The sequence below is a fragment of the Argopecten irradians genome, chromosome 5, assembly GCF_041381155.1.
Source record: "Argopecten irradians isolate NY chromosome 5, Ai_NY, whole genome shotgun sequence".
Taxonomy (NCBI): domain Eukaryota; kingdom Metazoa; phylum Mollusca; class Bivalvia; order Pectinida; family Pectinidae; genus Argopecten; species Argopecten irradians.
The window spans coordinates 21,791,380-21,812,619 of record NC_091138.1 but is presented as its reverse complement, the minus strand read 5'-3'; the positions used below and the strand labels follow the sequence as shown (position 1 = coordinate 21,812,619).

The 21,240-nt window shown below is 34.3% G+C and overlaps 1 protein-coding gene across 3 annotated transcripts in view; it reads right to left on the bottom strand.

Annotated features, from left to right (window-relative positions):
- Window positions 1-1,740: 1,740 nt before the first annotated feature.
- LOC138323212 (Golgi-specific brefeldin A-resistance guanine nucleotide exchange factor 1-like) overlaps window positions 1,741-21,240 on the bottom strand; it is a 30,623-nt gene continuing 11,123 nt past the window's right edge. For 2 of the 3 annotated variants that reach the window (XM_069267628.1, XM_069267629.1), the window contains exons 15-37: window positions 20,769-20,896; window positions 20,364-20,566; window positions 19,621-19,744; window positions 19,046-19,171; window positions 18,519-18,601; window positions 18,144-18,207; window positions 17,765-17,937; window positions 17,482-17,581; window positions 16,786-16,962; window positions 16,457-16,524; window positions 15,972-16,161; window positions 15,383-15,498; window positions 14,632-15,023; window positions 14,039-14,205; window positions 13,629-13,869; window positions 12,372-12,716; window positions 11,805-11,935; window positions 11,444-11,545; window positions 10,938-11,051; window positions 10,460-10,628; window positions 9,425-9,577; window positions 8,039-8,271; window positions 1,741-5,603 (exon numbers count right to left, since the gene is read on the bottom strand). In XM_069267628.1, coding sequence (XP_069123729.1) covers window positions 5,571-5,603; window positions 8,039-8,271; window positions 9,425-9,577; window positions 10,460-10,628; window positions 10,938-11,051; window positions 11,444-11,545; window positions 11,805-11,935; window positions 12,372-12,716; window positions 13,629-13,869; window positions 14,039-14,205; window positions 14,632-15,023; window positions 15,383-15,498; window positions 15,972-16,161; window positions 16,457-16,524; window positions 16,786-16,962; window positions 17,482-17,581; window positions 17,765-17,937; window positions 18,144-18,207; window positions 18,519-18,601; window positions 19,046-19,171; window positions 19,621-19,744; window positions 20,364-20,566; window positions 20,769-20,896 — 3,632 coding nt within the window. In that variant the 3' untranslated portion in view covers window positions 1,741-5,570. The remainder of the gene's footprint in view (window positions 5,604-8,038; window positions 8,272-9,424; window positions 9,578-10,459; window positions 10,629-10,937; window positions 11,052-11,443; window positions 11,546-11,804; window positions 11,936-12,371; window positions 12,717-13,628; window positions 13,870-14,038; window positions 14,206-14,631; window positions 15,024-15,382; window positions 15,499-15,971; window positions 16,162-16,456; window positions 16,525-16,785; window positions 16,963-17,481; window positions 17,582-17,764; window positions 17,938-18,143; window positions 18,208-18,518; window positions 18,602-19,045; window positions 19,172-19,620; window positions 19,745-20,363; window positions 20,567-20,768; window positions 20,897-21,240) is intronic. The other variant, XM_069267630.1, reaches the window with a different exon arrangement.

Genomic DNA, 21,240 nt, shown 5'->3' with positions numbered 1-21,240 from the left:
TTTGATGAAGTGAGTAACATCGCTCTGGTCGAAAAGTGTCGATTTGTTATTTCTGATTAGTCGGGGTAGATTATTTATTGTACTGCACTGTAATGTGTCCATTGATATACATATGGATCCCGTCTAACGTGAATATCTCAGGTAGAAACTAATAAAGATCGAAATCTTAGCAAGTCTTTGGATCAAAATGCAATGGATTACAAAGTGTTTTTGCCGTTGAATCGTGGAAAGTATGTGATATTGGACGGAGGACGAAGTCACACTCTTGTAGCATTTCTAAATTGACGTCATTCGCGAGGATATGTAGGACTGTCTGAACTTTTGATAATGGCCTAATAACTCTTTGTAGAACTTTCCTGTCGCTTCAAAAATACCATGCCTTTTTTGATGAAATTTCAATCACAGTGAAGTTGATGTTTACATGCCTTAATTCCCTTTCCTCATTTTAAACTGTATTTATTGCCTGTCCTGAACATGGGAATTAGATTCGATAATGGAAGATTTCGTGATTTTTTTTCGGATTTGTGATGACGAACTATCGATAGATAATCCAAAAAATATGCAAGTCTTTTCATTTCTTGAAGAGTGCTATTTTTTTCTTTTCCTCAGAAAGTATTTCCAACTGGTAGACGAAGTACAGTTGTTATTAATGCAGCAGGTTGGTACAACATTATCGCCATCTTTTGATAAGAGAAAGATAGAATTAAACGTCATAAGTCGACAGTTGACAAATATATAATACAAATCCAGATTCAAAGATCATCTGAAGTAAGCACAACAGGAGTGAACATTAATTTACAGCCTTCAGAATTTTACGTTGCGAAAACGTTTGTAGAACTTGCAGACATTTTTTCTAATTTGATTTCGACCCGAATTGTTAAATAACTATAGCAATTTTCCTGCTGTGACGAAATAATGTTTAGCATTGGGAATGAAGTACATGGAGTGCCAAGGACACCACAACCTAACTCCTAAAGGATGTTGTGGGCTCTTCTATGAAACAAGCCGATGATAAGAATCTGCTAAAAGGTAAAATTAGGTTAAAGAAATGTTCAAACACCATAAGCAGGAGTGATGTTTGCTGGGCAGCTTATCAAGGGAGATAACTTGATACACGATATATATATATCAGTATAACAAATGGTAATATTTCGATTTAAAGCTACCTGCATTTAGAAATGATAAATGTGTCGTCATAAATTACCGGCTTCACACCATCGGCACAATTTTGTGTAACATAAAAAAATGAATTAATTGTCTCGCTAAGACATATAAACAAATCGATCTTTTAAGAGACATTTTTTAAATAGTACATAGAATCCCTTGATGGACATTTTTATTCTAGTTCGTGTGTATTGATTTTTTACTATTTGAGGTTTGACATTATGTGCTTGAACGTTTTAGGAAATGCGCAGCGCAGCGGAAAATTTTCTAGATTGAAGTATGAAAAATATGCAGGAGGACCCTTTTTTCTTTCAAATAAGCATTTCTAGAAAATTTCAGTCGGCGAAAATGGGGGGGCAAAAAGACATGTTTGCCCCCCCGTCCTGGGGAACGGGGGGGCAGTTGCCCCCCTGCCCCCCCCCCGCTTCCTACGCCCCTGCCATAAGCAGGAGTAATGTTTGCTGGGCAGCTTATCAAGGGAGATAACTTGATACACGATATATATATATCAGTATAACATTAACTTATAAGAGCGTAGCATGCTTCCTTAAGTGGACAGATAACAAATTCAAACTCTTGTGGAAGTTTGACCTTGAAATTTATTTCAATGTCAGGACATCGGATATAGTGCAATATCTGATATAATACATATATATCACATAATCATAATCACAGGTACACACAAAACATCAACAATAATAAATAGTAAAGGAAAATACAACACTTTCTGGGTAAGCTGTACCACAGAATATTGGATAATCAGTTTTCAAAAACATATAAAGGTCAAAGGTCAACTTGGCCAAAGGTTAACCATCACAATCATTTGTCAGCTGGAAGGTCAAAGATTATTTTCCTTTAAACTACATCTGAAACTGAACTTAATAATTAAATTCGTCGTGTTTGAGATTTTTTATCTTAACAGCAAAAACCTGTCAATAAATAGTGTTCAAACACTACCCAGTACTCTATTAAAGTAAACAAAATTGAGTAACATGCAGTTATTGAGCAGTAAAATATATAAATGTTGAACAGTAAAACCTATCCACATTGAACATTAAAACTGGATTATATTGAACTTATATAACAAGCAATCATTGTAATATGTTGCCTATCAAGAAACCACTGTTACTTTAGTAATACATGTATCTTGTTTTAATGATACAAAGATGCATCAAAAACGACCATGAAAAATTCATTTTACTATTGTTTTTCTTCTGTGTTAAATGACTGCTTACTCGTTGAAATATATTAATCATATTAGCAATACTATGTATTTAGAGTTTCTTAATCTGAAGTTGAACACAACCTTTTCTACATAGTAATAAATGCTAAGAAAGTATAGATAAAGACAAAGATGATTTTAGCCTATATCGACTGGTCATGCAACAACACTTTGAAATATGAAACAAAGGGAAGCAACTCTGATAGATCAGAATGTCAGCTAGTTTTATCATATTGTAGCTGATAGGCAAATTAAAACAAATCAGACAACATATATGTCTAAAACACATATCTTCTGTCTGGATATGTTAAAAGTTGGAATGGATTAAACATTGTCATATAACTGATATTTTAAAGGCATCCTCTAGAACACTGACATCCAACCCTGATCTAACTGTTTTCCCATTGTCTAGACTACATGACTTGACAACACAGGTTCCTTGTTACGTTTTCACACTAAAGTGAACTAACAAACTTGTTATCAGTAATAGACAATCATTTGCTTTTCTTCACATTCAAAAATTGCTTTTCTTCACATTCAAAAATTTCTATTTTTTTTTTTACAATCACATATAGATGTCGACCCTTATCTATACCTTGTATAGTTTATTCATATAGGGTAGTTGTATTTCATTTTTCCCCTAACTACATAATTTTCTCAATTGTTGCTGATAAATGAAATGAAGAGTTATTTAATAAGTTGACAAGCCATTTGATGACATTTTTATTGGTGTGATCTTTTTAACGTGTATGTGAACTGAAAGTAGCCAAACGATTATTTGAAAATGTCAACAGTACTCAAAGGATCAGAATAACAAGAAACACTATAATTACACAATACTGAAAAAACATCAGAGGAAAATGGATAGTTTTGCAATACTATGAAAAAATGTTAAAATCAAATATTGCACAACACAAAGAAGCAAGATAACTGATATCAATAATTAGCATATTTATATCTTCTTCTGTCAACAACAATAATTTATTTCATTTATATACAAGCAGATGTACATTAGCTGTGTAAAATATGTCTGTATATATAGAGATTTCTTTAATTAAATACAAAATCAATTTCTCGCAACCAACAACATGAAATTTCTTCTACAGATATTCTTATCTATTCTGATTATACCTATCTATATCTACAATAAACGTGAAGACAAGCATACAATATGTACGATGGCTTCAAATCATTTCACTCTAGGCTTCCAGCATTATAATGGCAAGTGCAGGTAGAGATTATCGTACCAATACTGTGCATTGCGGGAATTCCTTTACCCCTATAGATCTGGCAATATTAAAACTCCACCAAATTTCACTATCTCTTCTTAGACTAGCTGTAACACTAATTTGTGGTCCCTCTAAGTATTATTCAAAATGCCCAAAACCAGACTTGCCTGATTTACATGTAAATTAGATAATGTATAATTAGTTATTTTTGCAATGGCTAATATTTCTTATTCTCAATCATTGAGAAATGATTGAATCAAATAAATTCTGGATGGCAGGTCACAAAAATTTAAAACTTATTCAATAACATTTTCCTCCTTGTTTTTGGGTTAAAATTGTGAAAACTTTAGACCCCTATAAATAACTGACTATATAGTACCTGGTATCTAACGAATGCTATAATTACTATCCGCCTCTGCTCCCATTAAATTAATGATTACACAAGATTATATTTATCTTTAGGGCAAACAAAATCATTGTGGTCTATATCTGAATATAATTTGTTTGTTTATATATATTGTATATTTAATTAGTGAAATATTAAAGAGTATACTTTAAAAGTAAGGAAAATTGGCACTTTCTAGTAAAAGCAGTAAGTTAAAATGTTAACAATTGATTTAACTGTTGCTAAAGCTGTGGCATTGGAAATATCAATGTGATTAAAGTGTATATAATTTATAGTATCATATTTGATCACATTTCTACAACACAAATCATTCTTTCTCAACCATATGATTATCACACAACATTCATAACTATACAAAGAACTCTCAATTTCTTTCTTGTCTGTAACATGAAAATGAGCGGATTACTTAATCTTAAAAGATTTTTATTGTTAATTTGAAAAGTCTGTGAGAAGAGTGTTGAGACCAGAATATCTATATTCTTACTTAAACACTTCTTATATTTCACTAATTACTATTATATTCAATTAGATGAAGAATAGATATATCAAGTGATTAGAGCTGATCTTCTTTAGAGAAAACTCTCTGTATTTTGTCTTACTAGTTGATTTTTGGATTAATCATATCAGTCAAAATCAGTCATGCCAGTCACTATATTCTGCTTTGACCTATCTACCGGTAATAGGATATGTCTATCATTTAACACAGTGACCAATCACACAGTGTTTTCTGTAAAGCATGACCAATCAGAAACTGTTTTACATTATATAGACTGGCCACAATTATGATGTATTTATCAGGGTGAGGCTATATTCTGAGCAATAAAATGAGTCTATTCTTTCAGTACAGAAAATCTGCCTTTTTCAGTAAAACATATACATATGTATATACAAAGTAAAAAGTCCAAAACTTGAATTTACCAATGTGTTAAATAGAGTAAAAAGTCCAGAACTTGTATCACTCAATTAGAACACTTTTTACACTTCAGTGAATGTTAATTATGGGCCTTTATAAAATGGTTGAGTACACAGAGTATCATCACCATGGTGATGGTTGCCCATCAATGTAAAACTTGTGTAAGGTCCACATTGTCTAATGACTGGAATTGGTGCATATCACAGCTTAACTTTCATAGTCCATTGGATTATCATTCATCATAACACTTAGCAAGCAGAATGCAATGGAACACATAAGGTGTTCGTACCAATATGACAACAATTTGTCTCACTGCTCCAATAAAGAATCCAGTTGAAGGTTGTCTTATCTGGTAGTACATCTTGCTAAGTCAATGGCTTTCTGTTTTACATGATGAATAACAGAAGCATTGGCTAACAGAAACCAGGGAGTATTTCTTCTGGTCATTTAGTTAGCCAATAATGTCCTTGCTGTGAAGCATAAGGTTTACTTTTTAAATTGTTATATTATACATGGACCAATGACATGCCTTGTTACATTCCTTCTATCCAATGGAATTCTGTTTTATCACATACACTTATCACACGTCATGTACAGGGTAAATTCCTGTTGATTTAGCATGAGACGGAGAATTTATCACGGGTTTTCGGTCATCAGGCCTGTTGCTTTCTGAAAAAGTGAAAGATAAATTTTGTTTTCTTTTGTTTGTAAAATCAGGAAGGGATACATGGTAACAAAGGCAACACAATAGATAGAAAGCAAAATATTGAAAGTATATAAGATACAATAATAGGATACAAAAACAAAGAAAGCTAAGTGTGATGAAATAATAAAACTGTAACCCAACTCAAATTCCATTAGACGATGGCAAATAAATACAAAAGATAAATTTGTAAGGAGATTATTGAAAAAGTCCAAGAAGAGTAGAACCATGTGTTCTGGAAGGATGAGCATTCTCAGCTTCATCTACTAACCTGGCATACAAATCTAGGTCAATCTGGGTTAAATATAATCTTTAATGAAAAATGGATGGTGATAACATGACTTATAAAATCAAGGTTATCAGATTTAATCAAGAAATTAAAAAATAAAATGTTTTCATTGCCTTAATCTTAAAGTGGTTTAAATTATTAATGAAGTTTACGTTTTAATAAAGTGTCTAGCCCTCATCAAGGACACCAGAGTCCTAAGGTCAGATAGAAGTTTGAATTGTATATCCTAACACTAGTATGACCTAATTACGCATTGGGTGTCATGGTATGGAACAAAGTGGAGGATACAGATATATAATGTGTGCATTAAAGGTGTGAAAAACTGACATGTGAAAACTTTCACCAGGAAATTTGGATTAAATAAAGAATATCAAATCTGAAGTATCCCACAAAACAATATAACACAGAGGAGAGCCATAAGGGATAAACTATGGGATGTAAAAGTGAAAAGCAACTAGCAGATTCAGCTACATCTACAGAATAACAGTTCAGAGAGTATTTAAACATCTACAGGTATTTATTCTAAAGGCAGCATGTTCATGGCTGATTATACACCAGGGTCCAGGTGGTCAACAGGCGATTGTAGGCTAATCACAAATTTATATAATTTCTGAAAAGTTCCGATACACAATTTTTTGTTGTTGCTTAAAACCAATGTATATTAATTGGATTCTTAATGATCAACACAGTAAACCAAACAGATTATGAATTTGTTAAAAAGAATAAACCACCACCAAGTTACTGGCAGTAATGTAATATTTGTTACTCAACCAGTGAATGCTTCTTGGATGGGACATTTCCATGACTTGTTCAATGTGTATACGGTCACCTTCACATAACTAGTTAGATGTGTACACTGTCACAATCACATAACTAGTTAGATGTGTACACTGTCACAATCACATAACTAGTTAGATGTGTACACTGTCACAATCACATAACTAGTTAGATGTGTACACTGTCACAATCACATAACTAGTTAGATGTGTACACTGTCACAATCACATAACTAGTTAGATGTGTACACTGTCACAATCACATAACTAGTTAGATGTGTACACTGTCACAATCACATAACTAGTTAGATGTGTACACTGTCACAATCACAGTTAGATGTGTACACTGTCACAATCACATAACTAGTTAGATGTGTACACTGTCACAATCACATAACTAGTTAGATGTGTACACTGTCACAATCACATAACTAGTTAGATGTGTACACTGTCACAATCACATAACTAGTTAGATGTGTACACTGTCACAATCACATAACTTGTTAGATGTGTACACTGTCACCATCATCAGTGATAAAAAGAGACAGTGTACACATTGTACTTGTCATTAACAAGTCACACATTCAATTCAATTATTTAATTACCATGACACATTCACTGTGTAACGAATATCATTATCATATTCCTTAACCCGAAGAAAATGTTTAGAAACACCACCAAGTTAAGTTTATGAAAGTTAAAAGCAATGACAGTACATGTACCCTACTGGTTAATGGAATGTTTTAATAGGTACTTTTTTTGTGATTCAACTTTCAAATAATTTTGCGGGTAGAAATATTTGTGTTAAGCAGATCTAGATAAAACCCCACTGACTACACAACTGATAAATTTGTATTGGAGGTTCATTAACAACCACAAATACAACAAAAGATTTTGTACAATACACATTTCCTGTGATACAGTGAGTAATGTTTACAGTGTAAACTGACTGATTAAGTCATGATATCTTCACACGTTCCTGTAGTATTGATTCTAATACTAGAGATGAAGTTGAGTGCAGCTATAAGGAGTTTAACCCATCAAATTGAATTGAAAGGATTAACTTCCATTGACATCAACCCTAAAATTGATTGCTAAAATTGTTTTAAATCCAATGATTTCACTATCATTTAATTTTAAAAATGTCTTTACGGTGAAGTGTATTTGCAACCAAATAAAGAAAAGTTTCCCAAGCCAGTGAAATAAAGTGTCAATACTGTCTGATAATATTTAAGTATTAGCTAATACATTTTAGTTTCTTAATCATATTTTTTTCTTTACAAATTGCCTCGAGACGATTTACCATGCTTCAAAGCAATAATTGAACTGGACTTACTTGTGGAGAAATATAAGGAACAGACGTACTCTGCATTATATCTGGGTTAAGTAACAGCGGTACCCCGGAGACGGCCGCACTACCCCCATCAGTCTCTGTGAGTAGGAGGGGTGTGTTTGTGAGGGGGGTGGGGGTATGGAGTAGATAGGGTTGGGAGGGTTGGTGTGTTTGTTGGTAGTAAGGGTAGGTCAGAGTGCCTGGGGGGTGGTGCTCCGTATACGATGAAGGAACTCCTATAGTTTGAGAATAAATCAAACATAATTTTAAAGAAAAATCACATAAAATGATTAATATGAACATAGAAATGATGAGAAGAAACAAAACATAATCAAAGCAAAATAAATTTCATTTTTCTAAAAAGCTTAAATATCAACATATATCTTAAGCTAATCTAATTTTTGAATACATTGATGCCCACTTTAAATCAAGTTTTGTAAGAAAAATGTTTTAATTTACAGTGATGATAAATCCATCTATGATGATAAGTCTATCATAAACATGTTTTGCTTTGATTCAAAATAGCACTTTGAAAGTCAAGACGCTGATATAAACAAGAAATTTACTTTAACTTGGTATTAGTGGTGAATAAAGCATTCATTAAATAACTAAATAAATATTGAAAGAAAAACTGATATGAACACATTTGACTAAAATTCAATGAGAATGCTTTCTTGAACATCAAGCCTTGACTTTCAAACTATCCACATGACGATAGTGAGCAGCTACATGTAAAACAGATAGAAGAATACACAATGTAGCTAGCTAACACAACAGTGAAAAAAAAAAATCTCATATGTATCAAGAAACTTGATACTGATTCAAAGCTATCTGTCAGAAATTCTTGCTAATTCTAAGAGGAATGCTGTACTTCCTTAATCTATACTTTTGCTACAGCAGCTGTCAGAAATACTTCCAGCAGAAGATATCAGAACTTCTAGCTGAATCTGAAGCTATGGAATACTATATTTGCTAAATCTATACTGAAACTGTCAGAATACCGGATAAAGTACACTGAATCTATTAGGCATGATTCTCATGATCCTTAATGGAGGACTATAATGATCACAGTCAAACCTGTCTAAGCATCTACCTCTGTATAAAGACCACCTGCTTAATAAGACCACATTTTTAGGGTCCCAAATATTAAACTTATTTCTACACTAAGACCATTTTCTCTTTATCCCTTGGCTGGTCTTTATAGACAGGTTTGACTTTTTTTTTAACTGCTGCTCTTCCGTTATATGTGTTTTTCCTTTTCAGAACTGCTAGTGATGGAGATATGTATTAAACAGAATTAAACTTTGGTTAGCAAAGCAGTGATGTGATTATAAGATGTTAATCAATCTGATTAATTGGAACTCTAAAACTTTAATTAGATAGTTTTACCTGTGACATTATTCACAACCGTTACACCCTCGAGGGGCACCTCCTCCTGTCTCTGGGGGTCTGGTGCTGTCCCCGGGGGAGGAGCAGGGCTGTCTGTAGGGGTGGGGGCAGGCACCTCACTTACAGGCTGGGTCTGGATTACTGGTTTTGGTTCTGTTACAGAAAAAACGAATATCAGAACTTCTCAATTTCTTTTTGCTTTTAATTTTTATAACACAACAAATATTAATTAATAGTAGTTTCTCAATACTATCCAAAGTCAATTTAAGCAAAGAGAGTTCTCCAACATTCAGGACTTTCACACAAGTGCTATATCATATGAGTTCACATTTCTTATTCATATTTGGTTGGACAACTTATTCTTGTACAAATCATTGCCCACGTGCATGAACTTAAGAATATTGAAGAAATGAAATCTTTTAATAATGATATATATAGTGGTCTCAATATTCGTACACTATCATATCATTGGTGTGAATAAGACATTGGGTAATCTGATAATAAATTGAAATCAGTTTTTAAATACACTTGAAATTGTATGTACCATAACTGAGCCAAAAAAAACCTGACATGTTCTTTTTTCTTCATTAATCTATTGAAAACCATAATCTTTGATGAATTAAGCTGTGGAAATCATTCAAATGACTTCAGATGTCTTATAATCATTAGTTACAATACAGAAATCACTGTACTGTAAAAATGTTGTTTTTCATACCTTATCTATGTTTAGGGGAAACATACCTGCAGAAGTCATTTTACAATGACTAATAACAAAGTGAAATGAAGTAGACCACAATTTGGCTTCATGGTCTGACTGTGGGTACTCATTTCACTTCACTAAATATGTAAAAATGATAATTTTTGGTAGTACTTTTCAAAATGTTTGCAACTTTTGACAATGAATACCATATCAAAAGCTCATCTTGATTCATGAGTATGAAAAATATGGCAAAAGTATCTTTAAGGAAAAATCATCAAACAACTTGCATGCAATTTTTTAGGAAAATACATAAAAATAAAACAATTTGTACTAACCAGTTTGGTGAGATTTGAACAGTTCCTGGCGTAGATGAGGTAGGAATGTGTCGATTCTGTCCCAGGTAAGTTTCCACAGTTGAGATTCCGTTCCATCCATGGTCTGGAAGATCCCGGCCGTGTCCATCACCAGTAACATATTTTTAAGGGATTCAGGGATCGCCTCCAGCTGGTAACAAAACACCACAGATTAACATCACATGAAGTATATATACTAGCAATATTGTAATCATCCACGTGAAGCTTATTGGAAGGTGATGATATTGTTAGGGCATGTTGAAATTTTAGTTCATTAAATTATACACAACCAAAAAATTGATATTTCATACATTAAACAATGTTTAAAATTTAGACAATAAATAATTCCTAAATCAGGACAACAAAATTAAATCACGATCTAAAATATTTGTTATCCTAAATATTAAGATTTGTAACATGCTTTAGGTAAATAATTAAAGTTCTAAAGAATAGTAGTTACCAGTAGGTCACTCTTGTCTGCATGCATATACTTGTCCATGAAGTCGAGAATGGTCAGCCAGAGAGCTGTAAAGGTGCTCAGGGATAACAATGGACTAAGGTGCTGCAGAAATACCTGGAATTAAAGACAAGTCATCAATTACAATTAACACTATAATTCAAATAACAAGAAAGGTATAATTGCTCATTCAAGTTCAAAACATTGTGGTCAATTTTTTGAAATCCAAGATGGTCAAAGGATATACTCTCCTATAAAAGCTACCACATTTTAGGTCCAGTAAAAGTTTGTAAAATGTATAAATCAAACTACTAAACTAACTAATAAATAAAGGGGAGACAATTACAAAAGTTAAGGCTCTAATTCGAGATTCTTCCATATAAAAGGAAGATACTCATTTTACACAGAAGTGTTGAGTTTCCACAGTATAGAGGGAAGATAACTTACCTTACAGAGAAGAGTTGAGACTCTCATTTGAGTTTCCACAGTGTAGAGGGAAGAAAACTCACCTTACAAAGAAGAGTTGATGCTCTCATTCGAGTCTCTTCCATACCAGTCGGGTCCTGTTGGTTTATGTTCTCCAGTAATTTACTCAGCAGTGGAAACAACACCTAAAATCAAGTTAATATATTTGTTACTATGATCATTTGATTTCATTCATTTTATTGCACAGAATGGAAAACAAAGTCACAAATGATCCTAGTAAGGAATCTATGCAAAACATAGGTGTTCTCTGTAGTGTTCTCATTTCATTGCCATGAATTAATTATCTACACATCTAAGAATGTATTTCCAAGAATGACTCTCTGCCATCATGTGAATTTTTTCATTGAGCATTTGGTTTGACGGAGAATAAATTCTCTCTATTACCTTGTTGAAACATGCTTCCCATTCTGCCGCTGACAGCGTTTGAAGATCATGTACCAGTAGCGCCCTCTGGAGGTATGTTAAAGCTTGACTGCGGACCTGTCGTCGAGTATCACAACACAGACGAGCAATTCCTACAATACAGCATGATATAAAATTTATAACATTTTTTTCTTATCTTTAAATAAAAGGTGAGTCAAGTTAATTCATATTCTGACGTATAATATTTTACCATTTTTACTTCTGTTCATTTTTAGTAATTTTAATTAAATTTCCCATATAATTATGTAAGAATGATGTGAACAAGTGACTACATTGAAGTAGAGGGCACCAACACCTGACCTACCTTGGAGTAGAGGGCACCAACACCTGACCTACCTTGGAGTAGAGGGAACCAACACCTGACCTACCTTGGAGTAGAGGGCACCAACACCTGACCTACCTTGGAGTAGAGGGCACCAACACCTGACCTACCTTGGAGTAGAGGGCACCAACACCTGACCTACCTTGCAGTAGAGGGCACCAACACCTGACCTACATTGGAGTAGAGGGCACCAACACCTGACCTACCTTGGAGTAGAGGGCACCAACACCTGACCCACAGGGAACTGTGACCAGCGTCGACCGTCTCGCCCTCCTCGGATGGATGATCCTCCTTGGCCCAGGATGTGTATATGGAGGCAGCTCGAGTGTGGAGGGTGTGCATTAAATCCAACAGCTGGATAGACAGTGAGTGGAGTCCAGCAGCTGTTGATTCTCCCTCCCCCTCATCATCAGACGAGGCCATATTGTGTAGGTGTGTTGGCGATGAGTGAGAACGTTTCATTTTGTCCTGCTCCTTTTTAGATTTGGACATTTTATGTTGCAATTTTCCATTTTTTGTATGTCTGACTGGGGCTGGGGCTCTCTGGCGGCCTACCAAAGGAGAAGGTACGTTAAGACTCGAATATGGCCCCGAAATTAATTCTCCAGTAAAGAACAACATATTTTGCCATATAACAGTTGAATACATTTGCTAACACATTACATCCCGAAAATATCCCGCATGTGCCAATTATGTTCACTATGACGTCATCAACATGCAGTTTCCCGCCATTTTTCACAAAAATCCTTGAAAAATCATACTTTTTGAGTGGTTTTCTCTAAAAATGAATGTGGCCGCCTTCGTAGAGCAGAAAGAGATTTTCACACGTTGTGTATCGTGTATTTACGCATATCCATGCAAAATATAAAGTTGCTCCAAGGTGGCGGCCAAATCCATTTCAAGCCTTTTCTAACCTACAGATGATAAATTTCTAGCAAAATTTGGCGAGAAGAGGAAAATTATCAATTTGATGACGTCATAGGTGTAGCACATCGTGTGCATGGTTATAAAAAGTTATGTTTTGATGAATGGCAAGTATGAGAGTATTTGTTGATGTGAAATTGATGTGGATCAGAGTTAATATTTTTCGGTCTGAAAAATTAAGGCCAAATACTGGTCCTATCATATCTACTCCTTTATGTCAATAAATTAGCTGATATAGTAGTCCTGTCAGAATATCTTGTATAAAGTGTCAATGTCAATATACCAATTCTGTAATAGACTTTTGGTTTGGAAGCAAAAGATCAAAGTACTTAGAATTTCCTTAGTTTATTTCACGTGTATTTTTATTAGAAGGGATACATAATAATGAGTGGAAATTCCAAATTCTTGAAAATACTTTAAAACATTGCAGTTGTTGTTTTGTAAAGTTTAGTTGTTTTACACAAACTAGTTAACACATAACAAATGCTGTAAAGTGGCTTAATTTTTTTTACCTTCATGATAAACCAATATATACTAACCTCCATTGAGACTGGCTTCAACAAATGATCGAATGGCGTGGACACAGCTCTCAAAGTTGAGCGGTGTGACATGAGCGGCGTCCCGTACCAGGAAGGAGAGAGTCTCTGATGACTTGATGAGGGACTTGCTATCACAATAACACAGCTCCTCAGGGAGTTCTATACTGTACTGGTTGGAGAGAGGCTGGACTTTAGGGGTCGCCTCCTCCTCTTTAACCAGACACTGGCTCTCTTTGTTCACCTGTAGAGAATTTTATGTTATAAGAAGGAGGTATAATATCCAAATGAAAATTAAGAATTAAAAAAAATTTAAATTTTCAAAATACAAAATGATATTATGAATTACATTCTGGTATTATATGCTCCTTCACAGGAAAGCAAAATTGCACAAATTAAGTTTTCATACTGACCAGGATCCAGCTTCCATTCTCTGGGACTGGTCTGACCTCGAGAGGGGATGGACTGCGATGGTTTTTAGTTTGAGATTCGTACAGTTCACTGTCTGAAGTGTAGCCCCTCTCCAGATAGCCATCAGCTACGTTTGTACTACTGGGGACCTCACTATCACTCTGGGCACCTACAACATAGGAATCTTCAGTGAAAACAATATAACCATTCATAAAATTGTGTATACACAAAGGAAAATAAAATCCGATTTTTCATGAATCCAAGGAGAGGTCACAAATGTAAGATGGTTTTATGAACAAACAAGAGGTCATAAGGCCTTTACTGTTTACCTGAGTTCTGATTTACTAGTAAATAAGATACAAAACCATAGAATAATTGTTTACAATAGTGGAGACACAACATAACATCATTCATAGATCTGCAGCGATAGAAAGAATGTATTTGAAAATAAAATAATCTGGCTTTTTTATGAATCCAAGAAGTGGTCACCAGTATAAGGCTTTATCTACACAAAACGTCTTTACAGCAACCTAACCACTGAAATGCCTATAGTATTTTGACCGTTTCTAGCCCCATGCACCTGTTTTGTACGTACCAGCATCAGAGAGAGCCTCTGGGAGTTCGCGTTCAGCATGTGCCTGTAGTAAGGGCGGAGGATTGGCTCCCGCCCCTACCACCTCCAGCAGCATAAACAGTGTATACCAGTCCTGGGCCGTGTGGATATTGGCCGCGTTAGTCCGTAACAGTTCATGGAGTGCAAACGACACTTGTCGAGCCACATTGTGAATCACACTTGGTTTCATCATTAACAGTATACGAAGGGAGGTTAAGACCTGAGAGGCGATATCCTCACGACGTAAAAGTCTGATTGAAAGCCTTAAAATTCCTACAACTGCTCGCTCCACTAGGAATGTATGATCACCAGCGTTCACAGTTAAATTGTATATATGGTCTCGGACACCTTGCCATACAGGGGTGACTCGGTCTCTGCAAGTTATATTTAAAACATTCCATGAATTTCAGGCTATGAAATCTCTGATTTTTCAAATTTGAAAGTTATATTTGTAACTATCGATAATAATGAAAAGTAAATGTATTAATTCCAGCATGATTAAGTAGCATAAACCATATCAGAATAGAAGTAAAATTGTGAACAGGATAATTAGCATATCATAGAAAGTAAACTTAACATATTTAATACATGCTCCAACATCGAATGGAATGTGCGTGAGCGAGTAAGAGGCATGGCTACATACTGTGTGGCAATCAGTCAATAATGGAATTGAAAAATAAGTTAAACCTTATCTAATTTCTGCAAGAAATCTGTCACAAGCTGCAATACATACCTGTTTTGTAGCACTACTTTGACAAGAAGTTCTAGGAAAAATACAGATGCATCTTCATCAAAAACGGTTCCCATGGAATGGTGGGCTTCTGGCCCTTGGGAGGCAAAGATCATGGCCTTAAAATAGAGAGCAAAAAAAAATTAATGTTAACACCACAAAACAAGGAAATTTTTAACCTTTTTTTCCTGAATCCTATTCCATTCTATTTTCTATTTAATAATAGACAAAATTAGAAAGTGAACAGAGGAGACAGTGGATGAGTGATTAAAATGTCAGACATTTATAACCATTACTGAATAACACTGCCTAACTCTAGATCATGATATCTTAAAATGACTATGACTAGGTGGCTTTGGAATAACAATACTGTATAGCACTTCAAATTTGTGGTGTGCATATTTTGCAGTTTTGCAAATAGAACATATATTATTAGGGAATTAATTGAACATAGTACATAACTTCCCCTTAATGAAATATTAGGAAATATTAGCACTATTGCACAATTGTAGTGAAATTCAAAATATTTTGCTGGTGTTTTGTATTCGCAGATTTAAGGAAATCTGCAGTATTATGCAGGCTACATTTGTACCTTAATCAACTCCTGTAGGGAGTCCTCCCGTAGAAACTTGCTCTCGGTGATAAGCTGCTCCAGGTGACAGTCCCGTATACAGTTCTGTGCTAGGCGACTAGCCTCCTGTTCCTCTGGGGTCGGACCCTTGGTGTTTTGTGACTCAGATGTGAAATAGGAGTAAAAGCTACTTAACACGCCACTCTCCGATCTGTCATTAAAACATATGATCAATTAAGATATGTAAAGAAATTATTCAAAAGCAACAATAACATATTTTAGTAAATTAATATGAATTCAAATGAATATATATAACTATCCCAAAAATATTAATGCTTCAGTCCATATTCACTTTTTAATCTGATATAAGGGTGAATATTTAAAAAAAAATATGATCTATAAAAGATCAATGTCCAAGGAATCCTTGGAAGAAGTTGATATCGTTAAAATCTTCTTTTCACCAATTGACTTTACATCAGAGTAAATTGTGTAGGGGAGATAACTACCTTTGATTTGTAGCAGCTTCCTCCTTAATAATACTGATTTTTCCAGAGGAATCCACAAAATCTTCAACCTGGATGAATAAAAAAGATATTACATGGGGAAAATTTACATTTCACAAAAAATACCAATCCCCTTGTCTCTGAGAGATAGGTATATGTCTACTGAAGTTAAAATGTCAAAATGCAATTACTGTAGTTTTTATGTTATCAATATTGATCTTCAAGACCTGACATCAATCTTTCGATTACGTAGACATTCCTCATGAACCATAAACTGCCATTATAAATTATCCAGTAAGTAGAATTAATGATAATAAGTCCAATCTACCTACCTCTATTAAACCTTTGGGTAAAAGTTTGGCACGGTACAACTGCAGCATACAATCCATAATATTTTTCCAACCTTCACGTAATATATCACCATGGCGATGAGCCAGTCCGAACACTGTCCTGGCAGCCAACTGGGCTTTAAGGTTGCCTCCGAACACAATTGGTAAATTCTCAGGGCTCTATAGAGAGAAAGTTAATACAAATAAAACAACCAGTAGTTTAATGTGCCTAAAAATGTTTTTGGCCTCAGGTGTAGAAGTCATATTATGGTGGTGGATATAAAATATGTGTATATTTTTTTTGATCTACACAGTAGGCATCAAACTCCACAGTAAAACTGCCAAATCCAATTACAGATATTTCTGATTTTTGATAAAGCTGAATCCTGAACACAGAGAAAACAAACCAAACTTATGATGCATACAGGCTGTTGTGATTTCACAAAGTAATATGTAACCGAGTACATAAAGAATGCAGCAATACTCTAATACCACATTTTTTATTCAGTCTCCAAACATTTAATATAATTGGGTCTGTATAAAATATAACATTTAAAGATATTATTCAAACATAACTTAACAGTTGTGCATACAATTTATTGATTCTAATCCTAGTTAGATTCCAATCCTAGTTGGGTAGGCCTGTGCGTAACAGAACAGAATATTCTAGACTAAGTTTTATGTAATGGTGAAGCTTACCTCTGCAGTACTGAGAAGTGTTGTAAACTTGCACAGAGATATGACTAGATTATCAAATACATCACTCATTCCATAATGGGCCGAGATCATGGCACATTTCCTGGAAAAAATAATATTTGAAGAGTTTAGGTAAATCAATGGAAGAATCCAGTTTTGAATCAATCTAATTTCAAGTGAAATTTGGGCTCATTATTAACCCCAAATTACTCCACAAACAACTTCAGAAAGATTCCCATACAAAAATTTATGTAAATGCTTTCCTCAGAAGTTCTGGATCACATACCTAAATCCAGCAATAGCTTTCTGTATTATGGTCTCGTCACCACTCTTGTCAAACACAAAGGACAGGGCTGCTACAGTGGGGCCCCATATCAGAGTGAAAAGGTCATGGTCAAAAGCTCCCGAAGGTACATGAACAAACATACCGTCTTTCATAGTACCACGCCGAAGAAGCACCTTAAACATAATTAAAGTGGGGAAAATTACCTATTTACCTGGTAAATTCATTTGGTTTGAATGTGTGACAACAATATAACAATCATCATCCAACTTCCATAATGTGCCTCTATTTGGAGGAACAACTCCATACAACTTAAATTGTATTTCATGATTGTAAACAAATCATTTGTATGAGATGAATTATTCAGAGAATTGCTACTGACCTTCCAAAGATAGTTTTCTTTCACTAAACCAGTGTGTTCTGCTGGCATCACAATTTCATCATTTCTGAAAAATAAGAATTTTTTGCCTCAAAATACAAACAAGTCTACTGATTAAATATTTACCTCTATAATAACTATTACAGTTGAGGTTGTAAGCTTTCATATATACGACAGTTTATCTCTGGTCTGATTTTGAGTATACTGCTGTTTTCATTTGGTGCCAGTAAATGTTCACTTCAGATATTCAAACATTTTTCAGAACTTATCTTTTTCAATTCTAGATGTACATAATTATGTGCATATTGGCACAGATTTACTAAAGTTATGGATTAAAAAAATGATACGGTAACACTCTATGCATTGAGGCTGTCTTACTTGATTGCATTATAAATCTCTTCCAACATATCCTGATCAAAATCCATTCCTCCATTACACTCCTTCAAATTCTTCTTAAATTGCTGAAACAGACAAAAGGATAAAAATATTGATGACAAAGTAAAATCACTTTAGGGTTATATTGGCAAAAAAAATAGGGTCGGTAGGATTTTTTTTTAGTGTTTTTCACTCTAAAATAATGGCCGGAACCAGAGTCTAAGATCCAAATCCTGACTTTTAATTTTTTGTTTGGCCTTATGGAAAAAGTGTAAATGTATTACACCAGCAGCAAATATATATTTTTATAAACAACTAAAACTGAAATATCTGTACAACAAAAATAATGCTCCTAGCTTCATATTAAATCGCATCAGAAAGCGACAAGTAGAGGGGGTAAAAATAATCCTAGTGAAATATAAGATGTATGCCAAAAAGGTATATGTACATTGAGAATTCATGAAATCAGTTTATCGATGGTGTTAAGATCACATTAATAACCCTAGTGTCTTTTCTCGATACACACATACCTCTACAGTCATAGGTATATTCTGTTTTTTGGCATTGTGGTTGTGTTGGTCAACATTCAGCATGATCACAGCATAGGTCAGTGTGAAAGCGGCATCGACATTGACAAACGGTTCTGCATTGCTTTTCTGAAATAGACAATTATAGCTGATAATAGCTATCTCAGTACAATAGTTTTTTCTCAACGACTATATTAAACCTCACTGAACTTCAATATTTTATTTTCTCAAATGATTATTCTGCTATTAATACACTCTGTGTGAGAATAAGTAAATTTTCCATGACACTTTTTACAATTATCTCTTAACTGATCATATCTTCCCGCCAAGCATTTGCTTCAATACAAATTTTTGCAATTTCAAGATCAATTTGAGTTTACATGCACTCTAAATGTTTAAGATTTTACATGTGGCACTTCTTATAATAGAAATTGAACTAATCATCTCTGTATATCTCTGTATCTGGTTGAATGCTCAACTGATAGAGCAAGAGAGTTCTCACTAGCAGTGTTTTTTAATGTGATTTAGGAATGAATTACCTCAGGACTAGATGACCTACAGCCTTATAATACACTTACATGCCAGTGGTCAGAGAAATGTTCAATGAGGTAGGAAATGACAGGTGCCTCCCCAGGAAGACGGAATGCCTCTAGGTACATCCTCAAAGCCTCGTCCACACGCAAGTCATCAAAGTTAAACGACCTGAGAGAATATAAAGTTGTATCAATTACTATGAATGAAAGCTGGAAATACCTGAATAGTCCAGTAAATAAAGGTAAAAATGGTGTTGATATATCCAGTATAATTTCTTATGAAATAAAAAAGCAAGATTTCCTGTTTGATCGTTCTGCTTGCGAAAAAAATCAATATATATTATAGGGAACCTAAAACATCCTCCCGCTGGCTATGTCCGTGTAGACATTTCCATGCAGTCTCACTTTCAAAGAGTTAGGCAAATTTATTTTTAGCACGAAGCTAAATTTATACAGGGGCTTTCCAATAATTTCATTGGTCTAAACTGGAAAACGTAAACAGAAATTGACAGTCGTTTTGATATGCAAGGACTTTTGGAGGGCCAATGAATGCATTTAGACTGGTTTTCTTTGCTCGACTATTCTCTTTAACAGAAATTGATATAAATGAATACCTAAATCTATAAATACACAATTATACCTGATTTAAAGAAAATTCCATTGATATAATTTGTAACTAAGTTCTGCACTAAAATGGTGACTTCTGCAGTTTATAATCCCTTTTATCATTGTGTATATTTCAGACAAGTAATCCATAGTTTACCAAATAATAGAAGATCAAAACTTACTTGACAAAAGCCTCCAAAACTTTGACATTTGTCTTTTTGGCAACATACTCTCCAATCATGGCCTTGTCTAGGCGTGGGTTTTCCTTCAGGAATGTGATTACCTCCCCTGGGTCGAGTGGGGTACTCAGCAGGCTCTGTTCCTGGAGGAATGCGATGCCTTTTGAGGGCTTCTGGTTAAATTGTTCTGTGCCTGTGTAGTAAAGCTGTAACAAAATAAAACTTTCATGTTATTGACCAACTTAAAATGTCATATTTTGGTTGAATGAAAGATATTTCCTTCACTTCCAAAATATTCAAGATTTGTATCCACTATTTTCAAGTGGTTTTGAGGGAATCAGATTTTCAAAATAATCTCTGAAGGAGTAAATAAATAGCTATCAAATACTAGATTGTAATTTTACCTACTTTTTTCTTGTGTTTGACTGTAGATAGTTCCTCTGTGTCTGGTATCTTGACCGATGCCTTCATCCTGTTTGGCCGTATCTGTGGACCTCTCCTCCCCATATCCTTTATCTTGACCGGTTTGGGTGCATCTAACATGAATAATTAACTACCATCATTTACACTCTATTGATTTGTAAATAGGGTTATCCCTTGTTGGAATATTCTGACCAAAGGTTAGATGTCTAGGAATAAAATATAGGTTATGATGAACCAGCCTTATAGCTTAACATCATAGAAAGCCTTAAAATGTTAGGTTCTATTGTGGATACATATATATATATATATATATATGCATGTAAATATCTATATTGGGAATGAAAATTTCAAAGATTACCAATGAAAAATATTTACCCCTTCTTGACATTAACGCAACTAGGTTTTGGTGATTGAATATACATTTTATACCACTAATATTAGTCCCATTAACATGATT